At 37.8% G+C, this 23742-nt stretch overlaps 3 protein-coding genes across 4 annotated transcripts; 2 read left to right on the forward strand and 1 right to left on the reverse strand.

The window, feature by feature from the left end:
* Positions 1-2448: 2448 nt before the first annotated feature.
* LOC128674048 (homeobox protein GBX-2-like) lies at positions 2449-5339 on the forward strand. Its single transcript, XM_053752325.1, has 3 exons — positions 2449-3230; positions 4237-4388; positions 5004-5339. The coding sequence occupies exons 1-3, from the start codon at positions 2933-2935 to the stop codon at positions 5082-5084; spliced, it is 531 nt and encodes a 176-aa protein (XP_053608300.1). The 5' UTR covers positions 2449-2932; the 3' UTR covers positions 5085-5339.
* LOC128674047 (uncharacterized) lies at positions 5213-20201 on the reverse strand. 2 transcript variants are annotated; one of them, XM_053752324.1, is made up of 10 exons: positions 20062-20201; positions 15967-19535; positions 14748-14772; positions 13240-13443; positions 12674-12818; positions 11809-11986; positions 10850-10984; positions 10167-10318; positions 7915-9664; positions 5213-7577 (listed from the first exon to the last, which is right to left on the reverse strand). In XM_053752324.1, exons 2-10 carry the CDS (start codon positions 19504-19506, stop codon positions 6891-6893), a joined length of 6816 nt encoding a protein of 2271 aa, XP_053608299.1. In that variant the 5' UTR covers positions 19507-19535; positions 20062-20201; the 3' UTR covers positions 5213-6890. The 2 variants fall into 2 exon arrangements, with proteins under 2 accessions (XP_053608299.1, XP_053608298.1); XM_053752323.1 differs by having other exon boundaries at positions 14703-14772.
* Positions 20202-20264: 63 nt separating this feature from the next.
* Positions 20265-21278, forward strand: mRpL49 (mitochondrial ribosomal protein L49). Its single transcript, XM_053752326.1, has 2 exons — positions 20265-20398; positions 20745-21278. The coding sequence occupies exons 1-2, from the start codon at positions 20282-20284 to the stop codon at positions 21210-21212; spliced, it is 585 nt and encodes a 194-aa protein (XP_053608301.1). The 5' UTR covers positions 20265-20281; the 3' UTR covers positions 21213-21278.
* Positions 21279-23742: the final 2464 nt, after the last annotated feature.

Here is a 23742-nt window from a genome sequence, read left to right on the forward strand (position 1 = left end):
CCCTTCTTGTTTATTTATTATCCAATAATATGAATGTCGTTGGTAAATACCATCGTAGCCATTCCATCAATAGCTACGGTGTGGTGTGAAAATTTTCTCCTCTTTCCATTTTTCAACTCTCCTTCTCAAATGCCTTGTCATCTGTAATCACTACATAATGTAATAAAACAAGTCACTTCCCGCTGTCTGCTCCTATGTAGGTAGGTATGCTTAGGATCTAAGACCCTTAAAACTACGCAACGTTTTGATGCGGATTTTTTTAGGTACGAGGGATTCAAGAGGAAAGTTCAGGTTTTTAATTTATTACTGTTTTACCCGAGCGAAGCAGGGATGGGACGCTTGTATATAATAAGACAAATAAATTGCCCCAATTAAATATCTACCGCTACAAAAATATAATGGACTGACCGACAATAAATAAAGAGAGTTGTGACTTTAATCGCGTCTGGTCAAGTCATCAGCGACGCAATCCGAGTTTCGGTTCATTTGAGCGGTGACTAATCCAACCTAAGTATAAATATGATGCTGAGATTATTATGATATGACGTATGAATTTAAAAACTCGTAGGTACCTATAGTGCCTTATCTCCTCTTGACTAAAAAAAGGTCTAAACTTACGTAGGCACTTAATTTTTTTGAAAAATACCATTCATGTGAAAGCCTTTTTTGTCCTTCTTCATGTCAAAACAAACAGAGCATTCTCAAACTGTCGCTTCTCATTCAAGATAGGTATATAGCTATATGAAGAAGAATGTAGATCTAATTACGATCTTTTTCAATAAATTACACGCAGTTCTGAAACTTTCAACAAGATGAGTGGGACAAAAAACGAAGACTGATAAAAAGTCTCATTACATTGTTCATCGCGGACATAAGATACAGCTGCCAAAACACACGGGTGTGGGGTGCGCGTGCGCATAAAACAACAGCGCGTGTTGTGTTTATCGTGACTAAATATTGCTTATAGTATCTACCGTAGCAAAGGTAGGCTAGGCTAGGCAGGGTATTACTTTATATATAGGGTATACTGTATACCTAGGTAGTCTAAATGGAACTAAATGTGAACGTTCGTTAATTTAATGTGTTTGTCAATCATAGTTATCATTTTAGGTATTTACTGGTCCAATTTGGATACCTACACCTACGACATGGTAGTAAAACCTGGAGTGCTACTAACACTCACCAAAACGTCATTGCGGATCGTGTATGTATGTGTTTGAATTGAACATTATGATGTCATCACACGATTATATCGTGTTAAAAAGTCGACATAATATTTTATTCAAAATTTCCTGAGAAAGATATTGCCGAAGCGCAGGTAGATAGTTCTTAACATACCTATCATAACATCATACAGAAAGAATCATGATTATTTTAAAGCGCTTCTTTTATAGCTAAATTGATTGGCTGTTTTGACTGCTACTAATTGAGTACAGATTTATAGGATAATTAACTAATGTAAGCCGATTGATACTCCTCCAGTAGCGGTAGGAAGCACCAATGATGCGTGTGACATGGCGGCGAGATCTGAAACCGGACGTCGGACATGGAAGTGAGCAAAATATCTTATGTTCTATATCTAAATAGGTACAAGGATATCCTAGACGCTTATTCCACTTAATGGCCACGCACGGCTCTCAGCCATAGGGAATACGACTGTAAGGAGAATACCTACATAGGTACATTTAAGTATATGTAGATAAGGTACCTACTACAACAAAATGCAATGCAGTCGAAATACAATCTTAGCTATTGAAGCAAAAATATGAAATACAATATGGAAAATTGGTTTTGTTTTGAAGTTGGAGATCGTAGTAGAAAGAGCCAATTTCATAACTATGATACCTGCGTAACACGTAGCTCAGTAACTAAACTTAATAAAAAACAAGTTTTTCAAAAATTAATTATTTGTCTACTTTTAAATATAGGATAGGTTGTACATAATGGAGAGTAGGTACCTGCATGGTGGTATAATAATGTAGTGGTTACGTATTTACGCTGCCGGATACCGATTTTACTTATAATTTACCGTACTTCAAGTACTTGACAAGTTTAATACTATTACCACCCTCTGAATACCAGGGCGGTCGTCAGCAACCAATAAAATAAACCGTAAACCTTTCATTTAACTTTAATAGTGGCCATTTGTACCGCGTGAGAACGGGAGGGCAAAGGGCGGTCCCAAGGGTCGCTAACTGGAAGCTTGTGTCAACAAATAAGGGCCGATTCACACTTAAATCATCCAATTAGCCCAACTGGAAATAGTCTATTAATAACTTTATTACTGTAAAAATATAACATGTAACTTTCTCCTGACTTTACTTGTAGGTTAGGTAAGGTCTGATTTTGTTGAAACCTATTTTTTCACCATTTTATTATTTTTATTATTGAACAAAGTATTTAGGTAAGTTACCTACCTCTATACTTATAAAATACTGTTGTCTAGGTAACCCTAGCAAGACAGTGACTACTTACTTACTGGATTGCAATGATTAGAATGTAAGTCAGTAGGTACTTAATATTAATTATTATAAGTAATATTAATTAAAAACTTGTCAAATTCCTGTAAATTCTAGAATATAATATAAAGTTAAGTCAAATTCTTTGATTCAGTTTATGAACACGTTTGATTCAAACTTCGAACAATGTCTTGCCCGCTAAAAAAGCTATACGGGCTGGGCAAAGCTCAATTGTTATCGAGTATGTCCCAATGATCACACCTAGTTAGATTGAGTAAAAAAATCTGCCCCATCCATTCTCCGCCCAAATATGCAAGCTCCGCCTCCCTGAAACAGTACAAACGCCCGGCTCGCGCGCATCGTTCACGGCTTTCAGGACTTATCAGTTGTGTTGGGCTCCAGACAGGCGCTTCTATGACCATTGCAGTTTTTCATTATTGTGAAAAATTTAATGCCTTGAATTATTTGTGAAAATGGAATATTTGAAAACGAATTTTTTGACACAAATCGACGACAGTGGGTACCAAATGGATTATTTTGAACCCCCAATTTGTCCTTACGATGGACCAACAAATCATCAAGATATATTCAACCAAGGATATTTCCCTGTGCTGTGTGACTATAGAGTCATGGATAGGCATGGTTTTGAGATCCCTGGACTTCCTCCGAACCAAAGCGAGTGGGCGGAATGGAGTGGTTCCAACCAACTTTTGGTGAAGGAAGAAAACGATCGAGAAACAATAGCGACCACATCTAGTATCAGCGAAGAAGGTAAGATGTTAACCTTATAAAAAGTTTGGATTTAGTCAAGTCACTACAATACAAATCTAAGTATTTACTCTTCGATAGTAACAACTAAGTAGTCGAGTAGTTATTAGGAATCAATAACAGGAAAGTACCACGTCAGAGTTGAAATTAATGACTCCACTTTTGATTTAGAATTTGAGGAAAAAATTTAAGGATTTATTTACTAACAATATCGAATTTATGCCACATTGTGGCCGAATTAATTTCTATTTTTAATTCACTTCCCACCCACAATGCGGAAGCAAAGTTCATTTTTTTGTTGATGGTTTTTCCCAATCAATGGTGAGATTGTGCATGTTCCCATCAAGCATCAAACATAAATACAGACTTTCCGATTATCAGAAATGGAAAATAAGTAATATTGTTAGCGCATGTAATAATTATTTAAAATATGAGAGCATCGATATAGGTGTATGGTTTGTGGTTTATCATAGACTCGTGGTATCTATAGAATATGTAATCAGTTTACCGTTTTGTATTCTAATTTAATTTAGTGTCCCGGGGTTTCGCTCTCGTTGGAATTTCGGAATAAAAGGTATCTTCATAATCTATCCGTGTCAAATTTCATCGACATCTGTTCAGATTCAGAAAAAATTCCGTAATTGAATTAAAACATTCTCATATTCTAACATCCAAACTTTCGCATTTATGATACTGGAATAGACGGGATAGGTATATATGTATAGCCAACTAACTAGGGTATCTAGGATTTTCCGCGCAATAAAATGCAAGCAATAAATCGCACCTGTGAGGAAGTACAAACATGACCGTACACAGATTCCTGAGTCTTGTAAACAAAGCCAGGCGCCGGCGCTTGTCCTGCATCTGTGATAGATCAACGGACACCATAGGCAAAGGGTGATCTCGTGATTAGCTAGATAGTGGTGTGGGTAATCAAAGTCGAATCATAGTGCCAATTTATAAAACGCAATATTAGTAAATAAGTAAGTAGTATATATTTTATTTTCAGAAATTCGTTCGCCGACGGGCGGGCGCAAGGAGCGCACGGCGTTCACAAAGACCCAGATTCGAAGTCTAGAAGAAGAGTTCGCACGAGCCAACTACCTCACCAGACTTCGGAGATACGAAATTGCTGTGGCTTTGCATTTGACTGAGCGACAGGTAACGTGTTCGTGTGGATAGAGATGAAATACCCGAAGTTTGGAAAACCGCTCAGTAACCATCATTCATAAAAAGAAGGCAATAAGTACTATCCAATTATCGGAAAAAAACAATATAAATGTACCCATGTGTACAGCTTGAACGAACGAACACACGAAATACGTAATGTGTGTATGATTCAATCAATATTATTAATTAATAAAAAAAACATATAATAATATTAATGATTACTGATTTCCGGGACAAGATTTCCCGATAGGGGTCATGGCGAGACGGCCCCAAAATTAACCCAGAAGCGGGACGTCCCGGAAAATCCGGGACAGTTAGCAAGCCTAGCGAAAAGAGATATACTTTCACATTTATAATATTAGTAGGATTGCGGTAGCACAAAGGGCCATGGAATAAGCCATCGAGTTCGCAACCTAGAGGAGATACATCACGGCAAATGGCAATATATACCTAATCATGTATCTATCTCATCCGAGCGTTTTCCCGGTTGCTTCTTCAGCTGGTCCGCTATCTATCTTGTATGATATCGTTTGCAAGCAACTCTATGTTATATAAATAGTTTGATTTGCTATAGTCTGCACCTACATTAGATTTTGTTTTTTACAGGTGAAAGTCTGGTTTCAAAACAGAAGAATGAAATGGAAACGAACGAAAAGTACCTCAAAGCGCTCTAAGAAGAGGGAATAAACCATTTGACCGCGGCTATATTATATGAAGATAGCTAAAAGATGCAAGAACTATACGTTGTTATAATGTTAATTGTATGGTTAATTTCTTATTAAAAATGAAGTATTATGGAAAAAAAAACGCAAAAATCAGGAGATAAGGATATGTTTATTAGACAAATACATACCTCCGGCACGTAACATAACATGTGCGTGCCGAACATAAAACTAAAAAATAATATTGTAAACTAACACACTATCTTTGGAAGAAACTAAACATCCGGGCTATGAGGCCTACAATTTGTTCAAAACAAGTGAGCAGTACTCCACGATTACAATACCAACTGACCAAAACAAAAACAATGCATGAAACTTCCAAATACTAAAATACTAGCAGTATTATAACATTCAAAATAATCTGTTAAGGCGATGACTTCCACCACAATACCTTCAGATCTCTGCGACCTGTCATGAGCATTATATTTTCTGAGCACATCACCTTAACAAATATTATATTTCTGTACAACATCTATATGTTAACATTGGACCGTATTCTATATATCATTGGACCAAAATAAAATACTAGTAATTCTCAACAATATATATATAATATTGTATTTTAACATACGATTTTCAACCATGAGCTTCATGAAATATAGGGGTTGGTTGGTACTTTCCATTTGTTAACTTATGTATCAGACAGCTATTTACAATTTTGATTTTGTAAACAAAATATTACTTTCCTTGATTAGGCACAAATTTAATCTTAAATTTATGTGGTGTTATTTTACTAAGCAGATTTTATTTTAGGTAATTTTCAAAATACTTTAATATTAGTTGTTAGAAGAACTTTTTTTAAACTTTTGTGTCAATGTACTACTTCTACTACATACAATACATGTATTTATCATAAAGGAACAGTTTTATTTCCACTTTACATATTGAGGAAAGTACAGTGAAGGGGAAAATGCGGTTTTTGGTAGTTTGGTGCTCAATGCTATGAACATTGCGTATAATTAGTTTGTATTAAATCTTACAATTACATGATGGAAAAATATTCAGAGATATTCATTCTATAGTTTTATGCTATACAATTCTATACATTAAGTTTGTCTAAGTTCACGCGAATGATACGAGGCGCAGAGAGCGAACATGATCAAATAAATTATAAATGCATAAATAAACCTGACTAGAGAATTTTGAAATTATCCCCATGTCCAAGTAAATTCAAATTGGGCTAACGGATTAATTTTATTATTTCATTTATTGAAGGTTGGGCAACACAAACTTAGGCTTACGAAAAAGCTATCCTATACCTTATACTACTAAGTTAATGTCTAGACAGCTTTTCTTAGAAATTTACTTATCCACGAATTATTTCTATACTATGAATGATTCAGAAAATATATATAGGCAGGGGCCTCGTAACCTTCGTATCATTTGCATAAATAAAAAAAAACTAATATTTGAAATAATATATTCAACACAATCCTTGTCACCATTATTCACAGCGCATTATGTCCAACTTCCTACACTAGTATATACACAGTATATAATTATTAAGGCTCAACCGGTGTCTCACTTAGCATATTGCATTACGTCTCACTTCACATCGTTCCATTCGAGGCGATTCTCACTAACACGAGCAATACGAAAATAGGGATTTTTCAATAATTTAAGGGGGGTCAAACAGTTCACAGTCTGTGACTACACTACACTGCGGGTCCGATATGTATATGTGGGGGCGGGGCTGGGGAGCGAGCGATCTACGGCCGTAGCGTAGCGGTCACTGCGGTCGTTGCTAGACGACCACGAAGATCAGGCTTCGTTATGGCCTCGAGCCCTCCTGCGGCGCGGGGCCCATCTGGCTCATGCTGGGGGTCACCACGGCCGTCTGCGGGACACTCGACACCACCGTTTGCGGGATCACCGTTAGAGACTTGGGGATCTTCGGCATGATCATGTGGCTCGCCGACATGATCGGCAAATTAGGGGTCAGCACCGCTTCGCTGGTTATTGACACAGAAGGCCCCAACTGCGGGATTTTGGGCATCGACGTCACCAGCAGCGACGGCGAGGACACCGCCGGCAACGGCAGGGTTTGTGAAGTCACGGTCGCCGTCTTCGGAGGAATGGGCGCGATGGTGATGTTCTTCAAACCGACGTTTTTGAGTATGGTGGCCGCGTTGGAGCCGATCTGTCCGAGTTCGGGCAGTTCCTTTTTATCTTGAGATTTGTCCTCCGTGATGGAGATGTTCTGAACGACCGTGCCGCCGTTGCCCAATAACGCGGAGGGCTGTATTTCAGTGACCACGGTAGTTTCTTCGGAGGATTTGCTGGAGTCGCCATCTTGCAGGAGCTTCATCTTCTCCCGCCTGATGAGACACATCTTGTTGTAGTCCTGTAGGGTAATGTGGTACCTCTTCTGGTTAGTCTTCACCTGCACGAGGCTGGGCAGCAACCGCCCGTCCACGGCCACCTGCGGCGGCTCACTCGCGGCTTTCGCCAGGTTCTCCTGCAGAAATGGTCATAAATCAATAAACTTCTCAACAATCACTAGTCAAAGTTGAAAAGGCCATTTTTTTTGTGTGACGATGAAAGTCAAGTGACTTAATTCAAAAATAAAATTATTTATTCAATTAATATACTAATTGCGCCCCGTGTGAATTACGGAATAAAAAACCCTACACATCTATATTAGTGGGATTACAAAAAGAAACTAAGAGTGACAATAACTTTTCATATTATAAAATAAAATTATTTTTTTATTTCTTATAATAAATAACTAGCAATATAGAAATATTAGTTTGAATGGAAAATATAAAATACCAGCGTATTTTAACGGTACTTACGGGTGTGATCGGCATCAAGGTGGGTCTCCAGGGTTTGCTCTTGGCCTTCTGCCGCTTCGGTGTATCGCTCTTAGGAGTGTCTCTCTTCTCTTTGGGGGGGTCTGCTTTAGGAGTATCCACTTTAGTAGACTCGAATTTAGGGGGCTCAAACTTGGGGGGATCGAACTTAGGGATCGGCAGCGGCGCGGCCGCGACCTCTGTGGGATCCGACGCCGAAACATCTTTCACCAACTGCTGTATGTTCTGCAGGACATTTTGTATAGCTTTCCTGCCTTGCGCGTTCGGGGTATTTATAGCTATCAACTCTGGAGGCAAAGCTTTAGATTTGGACTTGTCCGCTTTTGGCGGTTTCGGCTTTGGGAATGGCGGCGGAGGCATGAACTTCTTGGGATCTTTATCATCAGGGTTATGGCTTGTTTTCAGCAAACTCTTGCCATTGATGGACGGCTTCTTGCGGAACTCCATCAGGGAGATGGCCGGTTCGCTGCGCCGCGGAGTATCGTTCACGACGTTATCGTAAGCCCGCAGCCTACTCTGAACAGAATCGCTATAGTTCGCCGCGTGAGGCGTCGCGTTATGAGACAGCACTAAATCACCGTTTCTGAAGTACTTTTCTAACAAAATCAAGTGCCGCATGAAACTCGACTGGTTCCCGTACGGTCTCTGCAACTCGTTCCACAGCCTTTTAGTTTCCACGTCATATTGAATCGTCGAATTGCATTTCTCCCAACCTTCGGGAGTCACGCCTTTTACGTTATTGAAGTCTATGTTACAATGCAGGTTCATTTCTTCTTCACCGGGGAATAGTTCCCGGACAGATATCGAAGGGTTTGTCTCTAACCGCTTCACAGGGTTAGAATATTTAGTATCAGATTTTTTCGGATTAGGCTCCTTTTCTGTACCCAATTTCTTTGACAGCTCACTAAGATTTTTCTTGACCTGAGTGAAGCTTTCGGACATCTGCCATTTATTTTTCAATGTTGTAATATCCGCAGGTTTCTTATTTGGTATACTTTCTATAGTACATTCATCATTTAGAGTAATGTTTTTGAGGATAGGAATACTGCCATCTTGAGGTAAACCTTTATCGGGGTCAAATATTTGTAGCTCATGTTCCTTCTTGTTCATTCTTTCTTTGTGCGCTATAATGTGACCTAATTTATGTATTTTCTTGGCGTTCTTCTCGTTTATCCTGTGCTGGTTACCAGGTTTTTGGATCCCTGGAGTTTGCATCTTCATTATGTTGCGTTGCTTCAGCGTCAAATTGGCAGGTTTCTGCATGAACTGTGCGGGGTTATTCTGTTTCTGCAATAAGTACTGTAGTTCCGTTTGTTTGTCCAATATGGGAGCTTCAAAGTCATAGACGTCTGACTCATCACTGTGTGTCGGTTCTGGTGGTTTCACAGCTCCGGGGACTAGTATTTTGTTGGAAGAGATAAGGCTTTCTATGTCTTCTTCCAATACTTCTGTTTTCTGTTCTAGTGTTGGTTTCTGTTCAATAGTGATAGGTTTTTGTCCGTCATTGCTGTCCTCTTTCTTCTCCGGGGATCCATCATCATGAGGAGTGGTCCTCTCGGAGGATTCGCTGTCAGCTTTATCGGGTTCCGTAGATTTCCTCTGTTTGGATTTGGTGCGCTGTTTTTTCCTTTGCTTGCCGAAGCTGGCGTTGGCCTCCTCTTGCACCATCGTGGCTTCATCTGCGTCGTTGTCTGACCCTGGCGGCACTTCTATGTTGTAGATTTGTAGCAATCTGTAAAAAAAATGGCACCTTAGGGAAAATCGTTGTACTATTATAAACTGGGAAGTTTCCTAAAGTGGTGTAATTTCGATGACTGTTTTCAGTTTCTTTTCAACATCTAGTAATCTTTATCGGCTGGCCATACTTTACCTGTAAATGAACTAACCTAATACACAGGTGCGTTGTGTGTATTAAGATATCCGAGTATTTTTGCTTTTTGTCTCTAGTTTAGGTGTATAATTTATTATGTATTTACCCGAGGTAAGTCGAGAAGAGCTGCTAATTAAAAATATAAAACAGTAGTTGTAAATTTGGGATAAAAAGAACCTTATGTATTATTCCAGGTTATATTCTATTCGTGTACTTTCATAATAATCCGTTGAGTAATTTTTAAAATTTTGGCCGATATTGTAACAAAAACAAACAAACACATCGTCACAAAGTGTATATTCTACCCGTGAACCAAATTCCATAACGATCCGTCGTGTATCGTGTCGTCCGTCGCGGTACGTACTTGCGCCTGTAGCTGCGCGCGAGGCGCGCGGCGGGGCCGGCGCGCTGCAGCAGAGAGCAGTACGCGCGGCAGAACTTGCACAGCAGCGGCCGCTCCGAGAACTGCACCGGCACGCCCGCCTCCGCCAGCAGCGGGTTCAGCTCCAGGAAGCCCTGCCACACCCCAACAAACACCCACACATGTCAAACTTCATAAAAACAATATATATATATATATATATATATATATATATATATATATATATATATATATATATTATAAATAAACTTCATTACTTTCTAACGTGGAGTTAAAGCATACTTTGAGCTAAACTTTTGTCTCGTTCTGTCAATAACGAATATTGTAAGTGCTATAGTGACAAAAACATATTTTAATTAAAGTTGACTATAACGCCACCATCAAAATTGTATTCATGTATTTTAATAATAACGAAAATTAAACAAATATCACAGGAGAGAGATTTAAACAATCTTCTGTGATATGGCTATAATTTTGTTTTTAGTGTACTGTGGCAACTGTCCAATAACAATCTAGATCTAATGTAGCATAATCACTTGTGGTGATTTTTTAAAATTAATATGTTTGACTTTAATTAAGCCAAATGAGAAGCAAATATAAGGTCAGTTTTCGCTATTGATCAGTTAAAATGCGATCGTGGCGGTCTTTATAAAGGTCAATCTTACATGGTGGATCAGATGCGCGTTATGTTTGGTGACCCGGCGACAGAGCACACACGACATCAACACGGACAGAGAGCGGTAGTGAGCGGCGCACAGCGGGATCGTGTGCAGGCCCGGATAGTCACATTTCAGCTTTAGCTGTGTAAGGAGAATATTTATTGGTCAGTTTAGTTAGATTGTAGTGTTCGAATACAACAAGATAGTAGTAAAGCATTATAGACAAGGTATACTTCATTTTTCACTTCGATTGTGAGGAAATTGTTGTAAGCATTCTAATATTCGCTGATGTAGGTACGCGCCGTTTATTTTGGCCAATTAAATTACTGTCCACTTATATAATACGACGACCTCGGTGGCGCAGTGGTAAGGTTCTAGCCACTGAACCGAGAGGTCCCGGGTTCGATCCCCGGTCGGGTCATGATGGAAAATGATCTTTTTCTGATTGGCCCGGGTCTTGGATGTTTATCTATATATGTATTTGTTATAAAATATAGTATCGTTGAGTTAGTATCCCATAACACAAGTCTCGAACTTACTTTGGGGTTAGCTCAATCTGTGTGATTTGTCCTAATATATTTATTTATAATGATGAAACGAAAATTTGACTGTTTTGGTCTATACCACTTTACTATTATTTGAGCTTTTGTTTTACGCTTTTGAACAAAAAATAAATTCATAGACGAAGATTTTAGACTTAAAATCAAGTAAAATCTTCACATAAAGTAAAATCTTTAAATCCGTCTAAAATTACATTTCAAGCTCTAGAGAGCTGAGAAGTGAAAAATTAGACATGAAATCAACATGTATATTTCGTATGTTATAGTAGTATGGATATTACATATCTCTCGTGATTGAAACAGCAAAGCTTCAAACGCAATTGAAAGAAGTGTGTATGTTCAGATATTAATTTTAAAGAAGGGGTGCTATTTTGTTGTATATCAATAGGGAAACAAGTTGCTCACCACTTTGTTGACGCTGTTCCTCATTTTGATGAGCCACTTGCGCCGTATGGAGTTGTCCGCGACGCTGGAGCACCCCTCAGTGTGGCACGTGGCCGGGCGCCCGCTCGCCAAAGATGGAGCCGTGTTATCTTCGTCACTCTCTTCTTCTAAAGGCGGGCTCGGCAATTTCTCCGGTTGCCTATAATACATCAGTAGTTTAAAAAGTGACGCTGGATTGTAAACCCTCACCGACATTGGGAAGTAATCGTTTGATGACATATGATACTTTATCTTGTTTAAATATAATACATATAATAAATGTGTAGTGATCGAGAAATCGATTAGTTGTTGTACTTTTTGATAGTTCAGTGTAAAAAGTAAATCTCGACGGTTTAGCTGTTAACTGTCAATAAGGGTTAAATATTACTGTCAGACGATTGGAATAGGCAGAAATAGACCGCCCGACAGAAAGGGACTTACGTATTATATGCATCCCTTTCCATCGGTCCGCCAATCGAAACGTGTTAATAGTAGTATGGCGTTCGCTTCACCAGCGTCGCGTATAGTGTTACCATTACCAGTGCTCAGAGGTCAGAATCAAAATCTTAAGAAAGTAATGTTGAAATATTATTTATTCAAATTAATAAACAGCAGTTACGGGATTACCATGAAGCTATAGGTAAAACTGGAGCCCACACTACTATTTCATGTTAAAAAGTATAGCTATATGAATACCCTGCATACATGTCCCAATCGCTATAGTACCTTGCATCAAAAAGTTCTTCATAGCTCCAATAGCTTAGGTCGTCAACAGGCCAGACATCCTTGTCAATCTTTATACAGTTGTCTATGGTGCTTCTTCCTAGCCTATGGAACATAAACTTACGTGGCAGGCGGCGCGGTAGGCTGCAGGAGCGCGGCGTCAGGTTTGACGAGCGGCCGCTTCCTGTACGACGGGCAGTTGGCTCGTCGATCCACGTGGCGGTAGCAGGCGTCGCACAAACAGCTGTCTATAGTCAACTTCTCCTCGTCTATGAAGAATAATAAAAATAAAAACTATCTCACAACCCCATCTAAATTCCTACGGAGGTTGTTGTAGATAAATTATATGAATACTTTTCTACATTTAATTTTTCATGTAAATTTAGTCATTTTCATAAAATTGCAAATATAATAGAAGAGAACCACTATATTCTTGCTTTGGCAGCTAATAGGCAACCATAGCATTTTCAAGGATGTTTGTGATTTACCAACCGGCCACCTGTCTGACGTCAATTCGTCATTTTTGTTTCTATCTTTCTCATCTTAGCGTGTTCCCCTGCATTCGGGGCTGTGAGGCTGTGATTTACCAACCGGCCACCTGTCTGACGTCAGCCTCACAGCCCCGAATGCAGGGGAACACGCTAAGATGAGAAAGATAGAAAAAAAATGTATGTAAAACTAGAAACTTACTGTCCAAAACCTTCTTCTGTCTATCGGAGCTCTTCATTTGCGCGATGTGGCAGGGGGTGTCAAAGAGGCCGAACTTGCCGCCGCAGTAGAAGCACTGGTCCATGCACAGCCGGCCAGGGTGGATGCTGAACGAGGACGCCTTCTCTGGGATGACCAGGTTCAGGGTTTCCTTGGGCTCGACCGGCTCGGGCGCCGCTTCTGCGTCTGAAGGAACGACTTGTTATTTACATGCGGTCATGCAATCAAAAGGCATCACTAATTGTTCACTGAGTAATCCGTGAGAACAGTATTTTGTCTTTGGTGTTAACGCCCTGTATTATCCCTATTTCTTCCTGAAAATTCGCGTTGATTTGGAAAAAAACAACGGGGAAAATATTGGTCGTAAACCCATCTATGCGAATTACTAATTTAATGTCCATTGAACCTACAATAAAACCTGCAATAAAAAAAATCAGATCTGAAATAATCAGATTTTATTGATCACCGTGACATAGTATGATTATCTGTGTATTCGGATTTTACTCTAGAATTAGTTATTATAAGAAAAAAAGACAGGGCGCGTTAAGTTTGACGCAGTGAAAGTGCTACCAAAACATTATTATAAAAGGATTGCAATGAACTATCACTAAAATAATGATTATCTATTGTTTAAATTGATGTGATTACTGGTCCGTTAAAATCATTTAACGGGTTGAATAAAATGCATGCCCATTCACATGCGGCTTACAGTTGTATGCTGAAAATTTAACTATAGATAACAGAAATGATTGGATATTTTGAAAAACACTTGATCTATAAACTAAAGGTTTTAGTCTGTGAAAATGAACATACATTGTATTGTCTCATTTCTGTTATCGTAGCCTTTAGCCCATGAGTAAGTATATGTAATTGATTTAATTAGTAAGTAAATTCATTAATTTTGCATAGTTATTATCTTACTAAATTAATAGAGCTTAATTTCTTATGAATTTAGTGTAAGAAGTTAAAAACTACCCCTCTCATTTACAAAAAGTTAGTTAAAACTTGTGTCTTCTGCCAATGCCAAATATTAATAAAATATTTGGTTTTACCCTTTTTATAGAATTAGAGAGTCAATATACAATAAGTTTCAGGGTTGATTATCAAGGTTTTTGTAAGGTTTTGTAGAAGCTCTATCAATATAAATATATATGTTCAGTGCTTTTGTGATCGCTGCAAATATTGATTTTACAAATATTATTTAAAAACATAAAAACAACTTATATTAAATTTATATCACAATAGCACTAAACAACGATTAAAGTAACAACTATACGCAAACAATTACTGTAATTTTAATAAAATAAAACTTGACAACTTTAAGGATCATGTATTATCAATATTTTAATGTTGAATATTTTCAAGACCATATCTCTTTTCGAAAAACCTACATATATCGCATGCGTATAGTTAGAAGTTAAGTGTGAGTGCATGTATCCACACACCATGGTTGTTAAGGCGATTACTGTAATGTGACTTTCTGTGCCCACCATCGGATGCTGCGCCAGCGCCGCCCTGAAGGACAAAACAAAATCATCAAGACAAATTCAGAATTATATCATTATTTTTTTACTAACATAGGAAAAGTGTAGTACCATGAGTCTATGAGTTAGGCTTAGTACCCTCAACCGCATGTTAATTTACCCTATGCCACGGTAATAGTGGCGAATTTGCAAAGAATTTGGATAGATTAATGTGCTGTCGACTGTACAACAATAAATAGGAATAGTGCTTATTTTTTAATATTTAACATAATATTTTTTGAGATGAATATACACAAATATTGTTTCAAATAAAATTGGTAGTTTCAAAGTTTAGTGCAGTGAAACATACAATTCAGCTTCAACTTTGATATTGGACTATTTGGGTTCCATTTTTCTTATAATGTCCCAATTGCTCTTGCTTATAATGTCCCAATAACAAACAAAAAAGCCTAGAAATCGATGGATGATTGAGGCACAAGTCTTTCAAACAACTAAGTACTTTAAGTTGATTATTCACAGGACTTCAATAACATTATGTAACTTTACTATGTCGTATTCAGTAGCAGCTGATTCTGATGATGTCATGGCATTGTGAGCTTTATAAGTAGGCTTGCTAACTCAAAAAAAGGCATTTCCGGGATTTCCCAGCTCGGCATTCGGCTGACACAAACACATACAAATTGGTAGCAAAAAATAAGTTTTTGTATATTTTTTAATCATATATAATAGAAAAAAAAATTAATACAAATGTACCTATGTGTACAGCTTGAACGCACGAACACCGAAAGTTCCTCAAGCGAAATACGTAATGCGTAGGTGATTATTAATATTATAAATTAATAAAAAAAATTAATGATCAGTGATTTCCATGGTAATGGGACGGCCCCAAAATTGACCCAGAAGCGGGACGTCCCGGAAAATCCGGGACGGTTGGCAAGCCTATATAAATAAGCCTATATAAACAAGGATATGGAAGCAATACAAAAATGATTTTTTTTCTCAGTCACGCCTGTTTTCGAATAAATTGTCAAGGTTGTTCTTTTCACCTTTAGTTACCTCGTACTATGAAATGGACATACTCGTAGGATATGAAATGGTCCTATAATGGAAGTTCTTGTGCAAAAAGCTATACTTTTAAAAACAAATTTGCCAAATCTGAACCAAGATTCGGCCAGGAAAAAGGAAAGGAAAAGAAAGGAAAAAAGAATAATAAAAAAATCCTCACCTCGCGTTTCTCGATCGTGTAGTAAGCGCCCTCCTCGTCTGCAGCCTCTCCTTCCGGCGCAGACTTCCCGGACCGATGCTTGCTTTTCTGGAAGGTCATCTTCAACGAACTCCTATACTTCTTCTTATCCCTTTCTCCCGTACCACGATTCAACTTTATCACAGTCTTCAACGTCCCAGTGTAGTCGCCCGACCCAGCCTTACTAGACTTATTCTTATTGCTATTGTAAATGCGCTCTTTCTCCTTCTGCTTTTCAATCTTAGCCTCTTTGGCAGCCTTGTGCGTCAGTAAACCCAGCGTTCGCAACACAGCCTCCTTACGTTCACGGCTTTCCGGTGTCTCGTGAAGTATATTGCTTGGCCCTGGAATACTCTCAATCGAATTACGAGCAGATTTGCTCCTGGCCTTAACAACTTTAGCGATTTCAGGCGTCTTGAGCATATCAGGTATAATACTAGGTTTTTCGTCTTTCTTTTCTGTAACTTCTTGTACAACTTTAGCGACATTAGTTTCTGGTTTGTCTTTAGTTTGAATGGGTTTCTCATCTACAACCATTTTTTCAGCAGTAGTGTCAGGCGGCACGACGATTGCTTTATTAGTTTCGACCTTTACTTCCTCAGCTTTTGCAGACTCATTCACGGGTAAAACAGTGGCTGCCACAGTTTCTTTAGGAGTAACCGCACTGATATTGGTTATCTCAATGCCATCAGTTTTTGGGATCTCAGTTGTCAAAGACGTGTCATCAGGAATTGTTTTAGGCTCGACCACAGGTGGAGGCAGTGCCTCAGCTTCCACAGGCTGCATTTCTTCAGATTTTGCAGCAACAGGAGCAGGTGTGATTAAAATAGCTACTGAACTCTGGTGCTGTGGTGATTTTATTTTCTCTAATATTGCCATTTTCTCTTCGTTAACATCAGGAGTGGAATCCGTAGATTTATTTGTTAATGATTCTCTTGATTTACGCTTGCTAATAATTTTAATATCATTATTACTACCCTTAGTTTCATTAGCCATCCGAGGAAGTATGGATATTTGGTTGGAGTCTATAACCACTCCTGCTAAGCCTTGATTTTGATTTGGTTGCAAGGTTGCAAACTGATGTAGATCCACTTGTGAGACTGGAGCAGACTTATCTACAGATTTCCTTATTTCTGTTAAAGTCACGTCTTTGCCTAAAGATTTCTCAAATATGCTAATAGCATCAGATTCTTTTGAGTGATTAGAACTGGTAGATTCTTTACGGGCGCTTATACTATTTCTTTTAATTAGAGTGACAGAGTTAGGGAGGTCAACATCTGTCGATTTTCTTACTTGATCTCTTTTGACTATTGAAATAGCAGAATTATTTTCAAAACAACTCAAGACATTTTCTTTCTCAATTGGCCTTTCTGGAGAACGAACAGATTGTATATCTTTCAAAGGCTTAATATCAGCGCCGGATTTTGTGATCAATACTACATCATTGGTAACCATCATTGGTTTGCTTTCACTAGACTTGGACTCAGATTCCTGTCTTTGTCTTTTCTTATCAAATTCCTCAAATTCTTTCAGTCTATCCATTAGCTTGTCTATGCTTGCTACTACTGGCTTGCATTTAAATGGTATTTCAGCCTTAGTACCATCTGTTGATTTTTCAGCAGAATCTTCATAATGAAGCCTAATATTCTCACTATCATCAGTCTTGGATGGTGTAGTTTCATTGGTCAAAGGAGTAACTGACTCCTTATCTTTTATTGGAGTATCAGGAGTAACTATACTATTATTATCCCCTAAGGGTTTGGATAATCCATAGAACTTGGAAACTGTTTTAGCCTGCATTTGTTCAGGTGTGTTTTCCGCAAGAGTTGATGTAGACATTTCATCATGTTCTTGGTCTATATGTTGATCCAGATCATTAATGAGATCATCAATCTCTTTAGATAAGGTCTCTATAGTCTCACCCTTGTCATCTGAAGGATCATTAGCTATAGTGCTAGTTGTGCAGGCTTTGACTGGAGAGGCATTTGAACCAGTAGAATTGGTGCGCGACGCGGCCATAGCTTTTCGTCCCTTTCGTGCTTTTCTAATATTTTTAGAAACTTCCTTTGAATTAAAAGTTTTGGACATACTTGTCAGTATACTACTACGTGCTTCAAAAATTGTATCAGTCTTTAATAATTTTTCTTCTATTTCTGATGAACTTAATTTTCTATTACTATTATTGTTGTCAGAATCTAATGAAGTACTTCGTTTTAAGCTCAATTTTTCCTTATTCTTCTTATTTGTAATGCAGCTAGGTTCTGCTTCAGGTCTGATTTCTGCTAAATTGGAGTCAACATTAAGAGAAGGCACTTTTTCTGTAGTAGAGATCTGTACATTATTTTCAATATCTACATCTAGGTCAGTCTTAGATTTATCTAATTTTTTGTTGAGCTCTTTACTTTCAGTGTCATTGAAAGGTTCATTCAGACTAATATCGGATTCAGTAACATCTGAACTCTTAGAAATTTCACTACCATCCCGAGAGCATGAACGTCCCCGTTTAAGCTTTTTGCAGTCTTCTGGGCTCTCCAGAACATCTGTATTCTTTGAATCTGATAGCAAACGTCTTCGCTTCTTTTGCTCTTTCATTACAACCTCATTTAATAAATTATTCTTGACTTTTCTTGGCTTTCCACTACGTAGATTTTTGGCATCAGCGAGTAAAGGACTATTGCTTCTTTCAGAACGCATGGAGTATGGACTTGTGCGTGGGCCAAGCACAAGGCTGTTTGGTGAGTCTGCAAGCACAGATTTCATCATGATCATATCTGAACTAAGTCTTTGCCTCCGGCCAGCTGTTTTGGGGCTAGATGACCTAGAATTAGATGCAGTGTCTTCTATGGGTTCTTTTTTTATTTCTGATGCAGGAATTAATGAGACTGTTAATTTGATGTCTTGAGAAATGTCAGGGTCAGGTTTAATGGCTGGTTTTCTACCTCTTTTCCCAGCCTGTTTGACAATAGTTTTTATCTTATCCTTTGTCACAATACGTTTCTTGCCTCTTAAAGTTTTCCTGATACCCAACCGCCATTTCTTTACTACTGCTTTAGGTTTATTTACAGGTTTTTTAGTTTCTTTGGATGTTTTGGGTTCTTCCTGGCTGGGTTTGTTCTTGTCATCTTCATTTAAGTCCGAGGCTTTCTTGCGAGCACGAGTCTTGGGTTCTATGATAGTGTCTTCATCAATGCTCTTGTCAGACTCCTCCTTGGTCTGCTTAGTTTTCATGTTGGAATGTGTGGTGGGAGATGTCCCTGTTGCTCCGACATCAGGTAAAGGCTGCTGGTCAGCTTTTGCTCTGTTAGATGATCTAAGATTGATCACCGAGGTGGGTCGGAGTGTGTTTGGGCTCTTGTCAGCGTTTCCTCCAGGATGGTTTACAAAATCTATAACCTGTGTATTACTCTCGTCTAAATTGCAGTTATAGCAGACAGCACACAGACAATCTTCTTTATTTGAACAGCTTAGTGACTTTCCTCTTAGTGATTGCTTTAATTTTGAGTTAGACCGACATTGAGCCATAACATGTCGTCATAACATTCCATTTGGACCTGAAATGCAATAATAATACCATAAAAAACTTCATTAGACAATAATTAGCAACGTGGTATTATAAACGCCCGTGAAATAACAAATTTGAATCGTTTTAAGTGTCTCTATAATGATAATTACTAATAAATAGACTATCATAATTATAATTAAACTTAAAAAGCATATAATTATGCCGTATTTCAATGTTATTCTCACATAAATATAAATCGTAGTAAACAAAAGCGAATCCATAACTTCGCGCAAAAATTTGACAATATTTCGACAAGTTAATGTTAAAATAACATTTTAAATAATGTCACTAAGCTATGGTTAAGTTATTTATGAAGCAGAAAAGTTGTTGACATCGATAGTTACTTGGAAAATCGCGCCGGAAAACTCATGAAAAACTCGATGTTTTGGTGCTGCTTCGGCCAAGTGACACCTAACGCCACCTACAGCTGAGCAAGTGCGTGTGCGTCGAACGAAAGCACCAAATCATTTCCCTAGCCGTGGCGCACCTCTGCTATGTCCTCACAAAATACTCACATATTATCCAAAGGAACCTCCAAAAACCACAATAAACAGTTAATTGGACACACAATACACCATAATATGCGAAAAAGTTCAATATAAACACACGATTAAACTTAGAAAACGATTTTTGAAAAGCCCAAGTGTATGCAGGCGTCCGCCATAATGTTTCCTTCGAAACGAATAATATAGTTCTTATTGCTCTTGTAGCAATTCGCTCTATTCGCTATTCAAAATGGCGACGGTGTTGCGCTCACAGTGCGCGTTTGCGCGAGTTTTTGTTGGAAAAACTGGACAGATCCTGAACAACTCAATTGATTTGGGTATAAAATTCACTCGAGAATCACAATCGGTAATTATTTAATTATTTTTTCACTTGTGTGGTGTTGAAATGTCGCTTTGACCGCAACATGTGACAGTATTATGGTTGTACACCTCGCGCAACAAGTTTCCTTTGTAAATTTGATATTTATTTTCAGTGGTATTGTATAGTAGGTAACAACTGTTTCTTTAAATGTCATTTATTGAAGTATATATTATATGTTTATGTTATTAGGTGGTATATATAGAGATTTTTGATTATGATGTATTATTTTAGTTTTAGTTATTTTGCGTATCTACATTGTTAGGAAATACTAAGATAAATAATTACCATTCGTACTAAAATACATTTATTTTAATAGTTTATTTTGTTTCAGACAATACGTTGCGCAAGAAAATATTCCACCTACTCAGACTCTCCCTTTGTTCACAAGATCAAACAACAGTATGACTTCGAAGTTGTCAAGAAACCTCCTGAATGGACTTATGTAGAACGATTGCTGCCATTCGAAGCTGTACCTCAATTTAAACCCAAAGATAATTATCCTTCAGGATTTGTACCTCAAAAAGAAGAGTCTATAAATCTACCTTATTTTATTGCCAGAACTAAGAATTACGAAATTCCTATATATTTACAGTTAACACATCGTGGTCAGCGTAAAATATCTAAGATAAAGAAAATTGAAGGTGACATCTGGCTTTTAAACGACGAGATAAAGGCCCTTTTGAAAGATAAATATCACAAATATATTGAGACAAGAGTCCATGAATTAGCAAGAACTATTGAAGTAAAGGGCGATTATGTCATTGATTTGAAGGACTGGGCATATTCCAAAGGTCTATGAGTAATGATTGAATAGTAGCCATTTTAATAATGTAGCCATTTTAATAATAAAATATTAGAAATCTTATGATGTTTGTTTTACTTCACATCTATCTTCTTCCTTAGGTAACTAACTGCTCTCTGATGCTCCGCTTCCGCGGAGTTTTTGGTATAAAAACTACCATAGGAATGTACCCCTTACCAAATTTAATCGAAAGCCGTGTAGTAGTTTTTGAAAGATTTATGTACTCTTTCATTCGTCCATTGTCAAAAATTGCGGTTGTTGCCCGCAGCGCCGTCTACGCTTAAAAATAAGAATTTTGTTGGAAGGATTGTTTTGAAAATAAATATAAACCTGTAATATATATCGCCTATTTGTTTGTCCCCATGTTTTAAACTATATCCACATAAAGTTTCATCAAAATCAGTCCAAATGGATAAGTGGAAGAGACCGCACAGACTTGCATTTATAATATTAGTATAGATGTATGAAGATAGGTTAGTAACCCAAAGAAAATTAGTAAGATAACTGTTGTGCTAGATCGAAACTCTAACTTCAGGCATTAGTAAGTTTGGTAGTTAAAAAGAACTAGTCATCCAATTTCATGCCGTGATTTATCAAAATACAAAGTAATATTTGAATACGAGTCGGCGAAACTTGCGTGGAGAGGTGTACGCGGCATGAAGATTGTTTTGTTCAGACGCCGCTAGGGGCGCTGGGAACGGCGGAAGGTTTTATCTACGTAGCTATATAACATCCGCCCGAGTACGCTGGGCCTCTGCTGTATGTATTTTCGACTCGAATCCACTTCTCTTTGTTCAAAACAACTTTTCTGTATCTTATGCGTGATTAATAAATGTTTCTACACGATTTTCAGTGTGCTGCTAACGTAGCCAAGGTCATTTTGACTTTCTACGTTATTTTATAACTTTAATTGAATTTATTACAGCGAATTAGCTTATTTATAATTATGTAACGCAATAAACGAGTACGCGAGTCAGAAAACGTTGTTGAACGTTTACGGGCGTATTACGTAAGATGATATACAAGCTAACTAAACCATATACTAAATAAGTAGATACCTAGTACATATCTAATGATTTTCAAGGCTAAGCGCTTTCAGTCTGCCACGTGTAGCAGAGCTACATAATAGGTAGGTATATTATTTATAGCTAGTAAATTGAATCGCTGCATACGCTGCAGTAGGTACTTAAGCGGGGGCTTGATTTGTGTGGGTTTATTTTGTTTTATTATCCATTTTATAACTTCGCACTCTTATGGATTCATGTAAAAAAGGTCAGAAAATATACTTTTACAACAACGAGTTACCAAGTAAAGATAGCAACGAACCTTTAATACTTAATAGTTCACATATCTACGTTTAAGATAAGTAGTGGTCGTTCTCTATTTGGACAAAAATAAATAACAACAATGCTCACCTAACTTCGTCCGTATCATCTTTTGTCCTACTCTGTGGTCCTACTAATCTTCTAATTTTATAAATTACAGGAAACTGTACCATGGAACTCGTGGTAATTTCGGGAAGAAGGATTTGGGAAATTCTGGCTTTTTCTATTCGTTAAAGGTTACAAACATTAAAATTCGTCAAATAGGTACCTAGGTAGGTAGTTTGTGAAGTTTAGTAAATCAGTACATAAAAAAAGATATTTATAATATGTACATGTGGCGTGTGTTCTGCCCTGGAATAGAACCACGATGTGACTATGGGACGCAAAGCCTTGGGAGCTGATAGACAACCAATAGCATTCCCAATGAGGATGACAAAAAAAACTAAACTTCAATAAGATTTTATTGTAAATTTAATAATTTAAAGTCGAATCGGTGATCGTGTACCTAACCGTTTATGAGCCGGCTGTGGATCAAAAGGTTCCAGGTTCGAATCCTACTCGTTCCACATGAGTTTGTATACCAATTCATCGACCACCACTTGCTTCTCGTGAAGGAAAACATCGTGGGGAAACCTGCACACTTGTGTGTGAAATGGAGAAGGCAATGGCAAACCAACCACTCCATCCATTAATAGTGCCAAGAAAGTTGTTGATGTGTTTCATTCCATCTCACCAATGATCACGACCCTCAGCCATGAGGAATACGACCATGAAGAAGAGTAAAAGTAAGCCAAAAAATAATAATTAAAACAGGTATTCATTCCAAGATATCTGCATGAAAGGCTCGGAAATTTGATTGGATCAGAACGATAAGATTTGTCATTTCGATGGAAAGAACATTTTGAAATAGAATAGGATAAATAAATTTATTCATAGCATACAAATATAGATCACAGAAAATGAACAAAATCATAATTTTTCAAAGGTAATTACATTAAATATGCTACAAAATGGTACCACTCAGCTTGTGTCATGACGACGAGCCATGACGCTGATTTTCAGTGATACGAAACAGATAGCACTACCACAAAAGAATTTACGAGATATCCGATAAATTTTTCATGATAAGGGTAGTGATTTCAGCAATTTAATGTTCTCTGCATGGAATTAGTACGGAGTACCTACCTAGCTACTAATTCCAT

The sequence above is a fragment of the Plodia interpunctella genome, chromosome 12, assembly GCF_027563975.2.
Source record: "Plodia interpunctella isolate USDA-ARS_2022_Savannah chromosome 12, ilPloInte3.2, whole genome shotgun sequence".
NCBI lineage: Eukaryota > Metazoa > Arthropoda > Insecta > Lepidoptera > Pyralidae > Plodia > Plodia interpunctella.

Coding starts and splice junctions, on each gene's coding strand:
- LOC128674048 (XM_053752325.1), top strand. CDS start 2,933: ATGGAATATTTGAAAACGAATTTTTTGACACAAATCGACGACAGTGGG. Junction 3,231..4,236: donor ATCTAGTATCAGCGAAGAAG/GTAAGATGTTAA, acceptor TTTTATTTTCAG/AAATTCGTTCGCCGACGGGC. Junction 4,389..5,003: donor TGCATTTGACTGAGCGACAG/GTAACGTGTTCG, acceptor TGTTTTTTACAG/GTGAAAGTCTGGTTTCAAAA.
- LOC128674047 (XM_053752323.1), bottom strand. CDS start 19,506: ATGGCTCAATGTCGGTCTAACTCAAAATTAAAGCAATCACTAAGAGGA. Junction 13,444..14,702: donor TAATCGCCTTAACAACCATG/GTGTGTGGATAC, acceptor TCGTTCCTTCAG/ACGCAGAAGCGGCGCCCGAG. Junction 11,987..12,673: donor CCTACCGCGCCGCCTGCCAC/GTAAGTTTATGT, acceptor GATGTATTATAG/GCAACCGGAGAAATTGCCGA.
- mRpL49 (XM_053752326.1), top strand. CDS start 20,282: ATGGCGACGGTGTTGCGCTCACAGTGCGCGTTTGCGCGAGTTTTTGTT. Junction 20,399..20,744: donor TCACTCGAGAATCACAATCG/GTAATTATTTAA, acceptor ATTTTGTTTCAG/ACAATACGTTGCGCAAGAAA.